This window comes from Glycine soja, chromosome 2, assembly GCF_004193775.1.
Source record: "Glycine soja cultivar W05 chromosome 2, ASM419377v2, whole genome shotgun sequence".
Lineage (NCBI taxonomy): Eukaryota > Viridiplantae > Streptophyta > Magnoliopsida > Fabales > Fabaceae > Glycine > Glycine soja.
The window spans coordinates 4,215,141-4,225,203 of NC_041003.1; the positions used below are offsets into that span (position 1 = coordinate 4,215,141).

Here is a 10,063-nt window from a genome sequence, read left to right on the forward strand (position 1 = left end):
TCAAATAACTGAATTAGATCTTCTCTATAGATTAGCCTAATGTACAAAGGAGTGTCATTCTATATTTTTCAAAAAGTAAGGTAAATTAGTGTAAGGGTAGAAAAAAAAACCAAGGAGTGTCATCGTAGTTTATTTGATCTGCTATTGAGGAGATTTGAAATTTGATCTTGGAATTTGAGGATTGAGAAATAGAGGTTTATCAGTGGTTTATAAATTTTAAAAATTTTAATAAAATAAAATTAAGAATGTGGCAGTAAAAATTGTCATAATATTTTTTTAAAAAAAATATAATCAAATTTAATAAAATAAAATTAAGATAGCAACAATTAAAACCCACTATTATATTAAAATTGATTATTTTAAAATGTCAAACACTAGTAGAATGATCGTTTTGGATAATGTTAAAAACTTAAAAGAACCAAAATAGTTTTTTTTTTTAAAAAACGATAAAGGATGAAAGGAGATTTTACTAAAAACATAAGAGACTAAAAGAATAGTTTAGCCTAAAATATATTTAATTACTCTCAATATAATAATATTATTTGTTAAGTAATTATTTTTTTAAAAGAATATCAATTTACAAGTTACTAGAGTGACTTGCAAAACATTTCAAATAGCAACTCAAACAATATCAAACTTATAGCCAATTAATTAAAGTGGGTCAATCATTTGGGCTTTTGTATATCAACTTAATCCAAACATTTTGTCAGACTACATTTCATGTTAATTCCCTGCATTTAGGAAAATATTGACCTGAGTCCTGAAGGGATTGATAAGTGAAATGTGTAAATATTCACCACAAATGCTTTATCACTAATCTGGTGCAAAATCTGGTTTATTAGGCTATAGCTTTCTGTTGATTTGAATAACTGATTCAAGAATTGTTCTTTTTGTAGAAACACCATGACTTAGATCTCCTACTAGAAGTCTCTAACAACTTGTTATGTGATTCTACTCCATCACCTTGTAATTAGCATTAGACTTCTCCGATTTTTAATTTACTTCATAACTTGAACAGCCATGGGTTTAATCAGTCAGATTCTTTCCGGCTACACTAACTATAAAATGAGAACTCATTTTTTTCAAGGAATTTAAAATGATTCATAATAAAAATAACTTGTTTGGATAGAGTATTTAAAAGGAGATTTAATTTTTGGTATTTTTATGAATCATTTTGATTGACTAAAACAGAGGGATTTCAAATTCTCTCAAAAAATATAGAATTTGAAATTATTTTTTCGGAGATGGTCATTCTAACTCACGTTCTTGCTCGCGAGTCTTTCTCGCTCAACACTTACAACTACGGGTGACCAAAGTTTTTATAGCCAATATCGATATAAGTTGTTTTTCATTGACGTTGGTCGAGATTTTTTCGGTCATAATTTTTTTGTATGATGTCAACCAAAACTATTTTTTGTCGATATCAGCTAAGATTTTTTTAGATGATGTTGGTTAAGGTTATTTTCTCATAGACGTTAGTCATGGAAAATTTTTGCTAACGTCGGCCAAAGATTTTTTTTGTTGTTGTCATCCAGCTTTTTTCAATTGATGTTGACCAGTGATTTTTTTGGCCGACGTTGGCTAAATTTTTTCTATTGACATCAGTCATGACTAACTTTTGAGTAGACACCTGTTAGGTTTTTTAGTCGATGTCAGTTAGGTTTTTTTAGCCAACATCAGCCAAAGTTATTTTTTAACCAATATTGGCTAGGGTTATTTTTTAGCTGATGTTAGTTAGGGTGTTTTGGCTGATGTCAACTAGATTTTCTTAACTAACGTCGGTTAGGATTTTTTTGCTAACATTGACTAAGGTTTTCTAGCTGACATCAGCCAGAGCTATTTCTTAACCACATTAACTAGGTTTTTTGGTTGATGTTGGCTAGGGTTTTTTCTGCTAACACTAATTAGGTATTTTTGACCGACATCGAACATGACTATTTTTAGTCGACATCGACTAGGTTCTTACAGTCAACATCCACTAGAGATTTTCGGTCGACATCGATCAGAGCTATTTTTTAGCTCACATCAGCCAAGGCTATTTTATATGTTGGGTAGGGTTTTTTGTCTGACATTAATCAGGGTTATTTTTCAGCAAACATCAAATAGATTCTATTGGTCAACATCGACCAAGCTATTTTTTAACCGATATTGGGTAGATTTTTTTGTCAACGCCTGCTAGGATTTTTTAGGCCGACGTTGGCTAAAAATAGCCTTGGTCAATGTCGTTCGAAAAAATCCTAGCCGGTGTCGGCCAAACAAACCCTAGCCGACGTTGGTAAAAAAATTTAGCCAACATCAACTTAAAAATAGACTCAACCAACGTTAGTCAAAAAATAGCCCGACTGACGTCAACTAACAAATATTCCCGACATACTTTGACAAAAAAAAAACCTTATTTGATGTCGACCAAAAAATAGCCTTGGTTGATGTCGGTTTAAAAACATCACTGGTTGTGATCAAACAAAACAACCCTAGTTAAAATTATCAATATTTTGTATTTATAAATTATTAAAAATTTAAAATATTTTATAATTAATATTTCAAAATTAGGTTGTGTTTATGTTCTATAAAGTTTAATATTAAAATTTCATCTATTTAAAATATAAATTTGAAATTTTGCATACAGAGGAAATTGAATTGTCCTATCCAAATAAAGAATTTAAAATGAAAGAAATTTGAATTGATTTATTCAAACAAAGCATTTGAAAAATGAAAGAAATTAAAATCAAAACAATTCAAATTCTAGACATTTTAAATTCCTTAAAATTTTGAAATTCTTGATCCAAACAAAGGTAAGTGCTTTAAGTAGCCTAATCAAATCAATTGTGTGCTACGATGACTTTGTGCAACAATAAAACAATAAGGTTTTCTTTTGGCGCTATGAAAAAATTGTTATAAGAAAACTTAGCTCGAGCTATCGTAAGATCCGTATGCTTTGTCTCACCTCCACGATTGTTGCAAATCAGGTTGCTAAATGGCCTAACTTGATAATTAGTCAATAATAACAAAAACAAAACACACCTTTTAGATTCACAAGTAGGTCAAATGCAAAATTCATAGGCAATTATATTCTTTCAACTATTTTCTGCATATATAAACTCATTAAACTAGCTAGTATTCTGATTGTCCTTTAGTAGTCTAACAAACACAACACCTTGCACGCACCTAGTTACAATTTCCTCAAATGTGCCAATAAATTCTTTCACACACAATAGCAACAATCTTGTCTTCTTGACCTAGGTGAACAATGAGAATTTCACCATGTAAACCTCTGATCAAAATTATCTATGTGAAAGTCTTCAGCGCATTGATGGGTCACACACTACATCCTTGCATCATAGAAGTTATCAACTTATCATCAGCTCCTTATAACTCCAAACCTCTTCTAACCCCAAATTTACAGTATCTAATACTTGTATTCTCTATGCATCAGCAATCTTATTCTACACGATTAACTTGTGCACCAAATCATGAAAAAATGACTTTTATATTGAAATTGGGACAACATGCAGCATGCTTTTATGATTCCCTTTTGGCTACTCAGATAAGTGAAGGCGTCACTATCTAACACAAAGTAAACTCTTTGTCGAATACTGACTAGGTAATGCTCCCTATTCTTCATGGCACACATAATAGACTAAAATTCTGTCATTTGTACGTGGTCCACTTTCATTTTACATTTCTACGCTTGCTAAAGTAAGCTATTGGAATTTTCCATTTCCCTTATGTTTGTCTGAGTGTAAATAGAGAAGAACGAGATAGAATGGAAATACCAAATTTCTACTGCTTATTAGCGAGGAGAAATAAAAAAATTGGTAGCCTGTTGATAAAAAATTCCCTCCTAAAGTGGAGGGAAATGTTTGTTGCAATTTTAAGCACAACAAAAAATCTATCTTATTCTGCTGCTTGTGATGTGAACAAAGTTTTGAACTTTCATACCCTCTGTCAAGCACCAGGAAAAAGAAATCCCATTTCATTTTCACTTTATTTATTTTTTCACTTTCTTTTGCTTTAAGTACAATGAAGATAACAAAGTTTGCATTTTATGACATGCTGCTTTTTTAAATACAATGAAGATAATAAAGTTTGAATTTATGACATGTTGCAAACTATTCAACTCAAGTTCGGCACTACTAATCCAATTGTAGTAATCTACACTTTCACTCGTTGATGCTACATGAAAGTATGACAAGGTTGGGTTGGTGTCACAATCGGAGACAACAGAGTCCATAGTTTAATAAAAAAAAAGTCGATAGTTTCATAATACTAGTAAAGATACAATGAACAGATAAAAGTCATACATACGGCATCACATGGCTAAATATCAGAATTCAAAATTAAGAAACAATTAAGATTAGGTGGAAATGAAATAAAATTCAACGCTTATCCTAATTTATTATCAATTAGTATTGGCCAAAGGATTGAAAGATAAACTCCAAACAAATTTATGTCTAACTAACTGAAATGACAGTGAATGTTCAAAAACCTCCAATCTTCTTTCTAATTTATTATCACTTATCAGGGCTGATTTTCTAACATGATTTTACAAAAACCTCCAATCTTCTTTCTAAGCTCACAGAAATTTTGGTTGTGCCTGTCGGTATCACATTACTAAAGTTCCTCTTTCTTCACAAACTTAAAGTGAAATGTATTTATGAGTGATACCATACTTCCAATAAATTTTTAAAACACAAATTTACAACTCAATCTTTCTCTTTATCTCACCCTATTAAATCAACCATTTTATCTTACACTTCTCTCCTCTTTCTTTTTCTCTCTTCTAAAATGTAAATATTGTTATAAAAAAGTTGTGTGGAAGTAGAATTATCCTGTATTTATATACTGATTGCGAAAAATCTAATACTGACCAAAGATCAGACATCATGGAAATGAGAACCGGAAGTAGAATTCATTAATTTCCAACACTAATCACTAAAAATGAGTGAAGTTCTTGCTGCCAGAACAATAAATACAGTAACCATATCTATACAGTAAAGAAAAAACATCAAAACATACATCAATGTTTCCACCTCTAATATATACAATGTTCCCACCTGGCCTGAAAGAAACGGTGGTAATGAATAGCAGTGACTATTGATGTTAGGATGGTCAAAATCTTAATTGAAGAACTCCTGCCAGAAATCACTTGGACCTTTTATTCTTAAGTTCTGCAGCAGCAGCTTTAGCTGCAGATTTGGCCAGTGAGGTAGGTTTTATAACACTCTTAGGATTAAGAACCTGTCGAATCTTAAATGCGGCCCATGCAGTACCCACAGCATGACCAGCAGCATCCAGTCCTTCACTTGTTGCCTTAGCAGCTTCTTCTCCGTATCTGCGGTATACACATTGCCAAATTGCTCACAACAGTTAGAGAAGAACATTGGCATTCCCCCCATGTTGTATGCTTTCAATTCTCAAAGCAGGTCAAGGTAAATGGAAAAAGAAAACCAATAAGTTAAGGAATATGGATTTCACTAGCTACTAAAGCAGGTCATGGACCGAATCATATCAAGAAGGCATGCAAGAAAATAATTTGGGCTGCTAGTTCTCTAAGCACACCCAAATGCAAAGCCTTCTACTTTTCTAATTTTTTTTATTAGCAGTTAACTCATGGGAGGTGTTTCTTAAGCTGAAGGTGTCCTACAATCCGCAGTATTTTGGGTGGCATAATGTGGATGTAGGACACTTGGGAATTCAAGATGTCCACATTCACAAGTATCAAAGCCATAATTAAAATTTCAATTCTCATGCTCAGCATGGGGTGCTTACATTCTAGGCATAATAGCATCAGACCATGACCAAAGATTATAGTATCATCTAATGCAATACTTAATTTCATACTTTCTTTTGTAGGTATTTTACCATAGATAGGGCATCTATTAACTTTACCTGTGATTGACAAGCTCGGTTGTCACAGTGTTAGATGTTGACATGACACTTTTTCCTGCTACTTCAACAGCATCACACACTTTGCCTATTTACAAATAAAAAAAAAAAAATCATCAGTATAATAACTGACTCAGTAAACTATATAGTACCTACTAAACTAACAGGATCATGGCTGCTTGATCTTAAAGCCGAAACATGAGAAAATTTCTTGGGCAAATGAACAATAACGTTTAAAAAATCATTTTGGAAGAGACCCCAACCAAATTTCTATGAACTGGTCAAGGTGGTGAGAATAGATGAAAGGTAAAAATGATTTTGAGTGATCGGCCAATAGAAATAACACGTGAAGGCACATAATCTTAGTGACTCTGTTTAACAATTCATTATTGCAGACAAGAACATCAGTGTTCTCAAACTCAGAAAATATTGATGAAGTTTACATGTTTGCGATCACTGTTCATAGACCCTACTTTGGCAAAAGAACTTTGCCCAAAACATAAAGGATATAAAAACACATGAAATGGCTGGGTTTCTGTAATGCAACTTTGTCAATTCTATTTCTAATTTCAAAAATCAAACAATTTGAATTCTGAAATAGACAACACTCAACAATTATGCAAGGTTGATGTACATGAAATTATGGAAAAATAATCTAACTTTTAGCATTTGACCAAATCATGAATTTCAATGTAAACATGGCTAAGGCAAGGATTTCAAGTAAATGAAAGAATGTGTCACAATTAGTTTTGGATGACAGGTTTTTAGTTCCTTGTACAACCACCAGTAAATAAGATTTTATTTTATTATCTTATTTTTCTGAACCATTTCAAGCTTCAATTTGCTGCAAGCATGTTGAAACAATTTTCTGTTTAGCCTGCCATAAATTGCTTGTGTTAAAACCATTAGAAATATTACTAAAGCTGTCCAATGCAACGTACCAAGACTGTTCATAGCAATTACAAACATATCTTTCAAGCTATTTTCCTCTTTTAAGCATTTAGGCGTGTGGTTATGCCAATTTAGAGAAGCTTCAGTGGCCATACACACACACACACACACATCAATTTTTCCTTAGTTTTTAATTAGTAAAAAACGTCTTTTCCTTTTTTTTCTTCTAATTTTCTTTCTTTGTAAAGAAGATAAACATTTTTTCTGTTTCTTCCTTTGCTAGGGGATATTTGGCTAGTGCTTAGAAGTAAAACAACATTACGGCGATGACTGAAAATCATAGGCCCTGTAAAAGCCAGGGAATAAGATAACTGACATACTGAATCCATCCAATGATGCAAGCACAACTTCTCCAGGTAGAAGGCTGAAAATTTTCTTTCCGGCTTTTGAATTTGCCATTGAACTAGTGAAAAATCCAGAGACCTTCACAACCCCAGTGAGAACCCCATTTGCCACACTCTCTGTCATTTTGGTCACTTTCTTAACCCTATATAAACATCAAGCCAAAAAGACAATATCAGTTATTTAAATGTTCATGTTCAAACAAACAGACTAACAGACAAAAAACAAGGACAAATAATCATAGCTACCTAAAAGTCGCAGAGTGTAACATTTTTGTCTAATAAACATTGATTAGAAAAACAAACAGCAGGATTCTGAAAACTCCTCAAGTCATTAACTATTTACTGTGAGATGAACATATGAAATACAGAAAGAGAAAATTTAAGTCTTTCAGTATAAAAAATTATTTAATTTTACTTTTTTCATTGTAGTCTTCAAGACTTCGGTGTTAGCCCATCACAGTATTGACAAATGAGCACAAGATAAGGAGAGAGCTTCTAAAAAATAAAGACCTATAAGCTAATGATCTTTTAACTCACAAGAAAAGTTTAATTTATTCATCCTCCTCACATTTTTTGTTACCAAAATATATGTGCGTGAAGTTAATGTTGGTTTTGTCAATGATTAATCTTTGCCTGAAAAGTGACCTCTCATTTTTACCTAACTTTCTTTTTTCTATCCACATGCTTAAGAAATCTGAATCTAATTTCACTTAGACCAATGTAAAGCAGAAGAGGATTAATTAAGAGCACAGTCACCTTTTGATCCGCTTCAAGGTTTCAGGACTAATCTCTCCCTGAGAACCCGGAGCCATCCTCCTCTTCATGACCTCATTCCCCCACCGCAACCGCTCTACCGTCACATCCCCACACCACAGAATCCCCTTAACCAATTGTCCAGAACCAGCCGCAATAAGTTTTGCAGCGGTTCCACTGTAATCCTCCACATTAGGAGCCAATGTAGTCCAATACGCGGCACACTTCTCCTCCATCATCTCCTTTTTCTCCTCTGTCTCCAAATCTGCCGGCGATATTGTCAACTCCAGCGACGCATCCAACGCCTCCCCCTCCTTCTTTGCCTTCTCCGACACCTTCTGCACCGAGAAAGCACTGCATTCCTGCAACACCTTGTCCAGCTCCTTCAGCAAATCCTCCTGCCCCTTTGACGCTATCGTTAAGCCATAGCTCAGCACGCTGGCACTGGAATCTTTGTTTTTCTTATTCTTCTTCTTTTTCTTATTCTGATGTTTTGCTTTTTCTCCCTCCTCGTCGCTTGAGGAGGAATCCGATTCCTCCTTCGGAACACGGAGAGAGAAGAAGTAGTGAGAGTCATCGACCTTGACAGCGGCCTCGTCCTTCGCCAGGGGCCACTGGATCTCGTCTCCGACTCGCGCATAGACGGCAACAAGGCTCTGGCCCTGGCGAAGGCAGATGATGGTGAGGTTGCCGCAGGCGAGCTCGACGCTGCAGTCCTTGTCGATGAGGTGGAGGATGGCGCCGGGGACCTTGATGAGGACCTCTTCGGCGGCGACCGGCGGCGCGGAGGGGCTGGTGTTGTCCGGGAAGAGGTTTTCGACGAGGTCGCCGACCTCGTCGATTTTGGGATAGAGAGAGGAGGAATGGTTCGAAGAACATGCTTCGGGCTCTGATTCGATAACCTGCGGGTACAGGGAGTTTCTCTGGTTGGGGTTTTCAGACGCCATTGATGAATGGAGTTTCCAACTTCCAAGGCCGTTACCGTTGTGTGGATTTGGAGTTTCAAAAGAGAAACGGAAAGAAAACTGACAAACGAGAAAGTGACACGTGGCATTTGGTCGAAAGAACATATTAACTGCCGCGGAAATTTCCCGCGATCTCGGTACGGAACTGTTATTTTTTTTATTTTTTTTCCTTTCTTGTTGGGATCCTTGGGAGACTGGGAGGTGAGTTATTTTTTTTATTAAGTAATTGATATTATTTTTAATAAAGACTATAATTAGAAATATGTTAAAACTCAAACAATATTTTATGATTTTTGAAATCTCAGTATTATTTTCCGTATTAATATTTTAAATTAATTATTGGTTATTTTTAAAACATAACCTTATTGCCTTAGAAATCATGTTCGAACAACAATCTTAAGTTATAAAGACAAGTCTATAAAATTTAGAATTTATTTGAATAAATTGGAGTTAGCATTCTTAGGAAGTGTTTATAACTTTGTATGCTTCATATCTTTAGTCTCAACCTCACATCATGTATACAATCCAATTTGTGTATGCTGATAAGATGGGGGACTTCACTTGCAGGATCTTTGGATTAATTAGTTATGTCTTTTGCAATTAGAAAGAAAAAACAACAATTTAATAAAGAAACATCAAGCATGGATTACACGACATCTTATTCAACACCACCACGACCAACAAGCAACAAGTCTTTTTTTTAGGATGCAACAAGAGTCTTATTAGATTACAGTTGGGTTAATTCAACTATTAGAAGAAGAAGCTCTAATTTGCATTTATTCAACAACAATAGCCTTATTTGATTAGGTGGGGTTGGCTATATAGATTGTACGAACGTATCATAGGATTTGGTTAAAAACTAAAATTTCAAGGATGTTATTTATTATATAATTTCTTTCAAAAGTCTTATGTCAATGGGCTTTAGAACAAATTTGCAAAGTCAGAGATGTGAGATGGAAGCTAAGACAGTGAAAAGGGAAAAAGGTATATGGTGTGGAGGGTGCACCATAGTGATCTGAGATTAATAATCTAAGAGGTAAAAATTATCATCCGCTGTAAATCACTTGAAGTGATGTTTCACCCTAAATTAAAGTCATCTATTATATAATGTAAGTTTAACTTTCACTTGATTTGTTAAGTTAATTAAATAAAGTTTTATGAAAT

The 10,063-nt window shown here is 34.1% G+C and overlaps 1 protein-coding gene across 1 annotated transcript; it reads right to left on the minus strand.

Annotated features, from left to right (window-relative positions):
• Window positions 1-4,925: 4,925 nt before the first annotated feature.
• On the minus strand, window positions 4,926-9,004 carry LOC114369676 (protein EARLY-RESPONSIVE TO DEHYDRATION 7, chloroplastic-like). Its single transcript, XM_028326920.1, has 4 exons — window positions 7,938-9,004; window positions 7,158-7,324; window positions 5,890-5,974; window positions 4,926-5,332 (listed from the first exon to the last, which is right to left on the minus strand). The coding sequence occupies exons 1-4, from the start codon at window positions 9,002-9,004 to the stop codon at window positions 5,143-5,145; spliced, it is 1,509 nt and encodes a 502-aa protein (XP_028182721.1). The 3' UTR covers window positions 4,926-5,142.
• Between the last annotated feature and the right edge of the window lie 1,059 nt (window positions 9,005-10,063).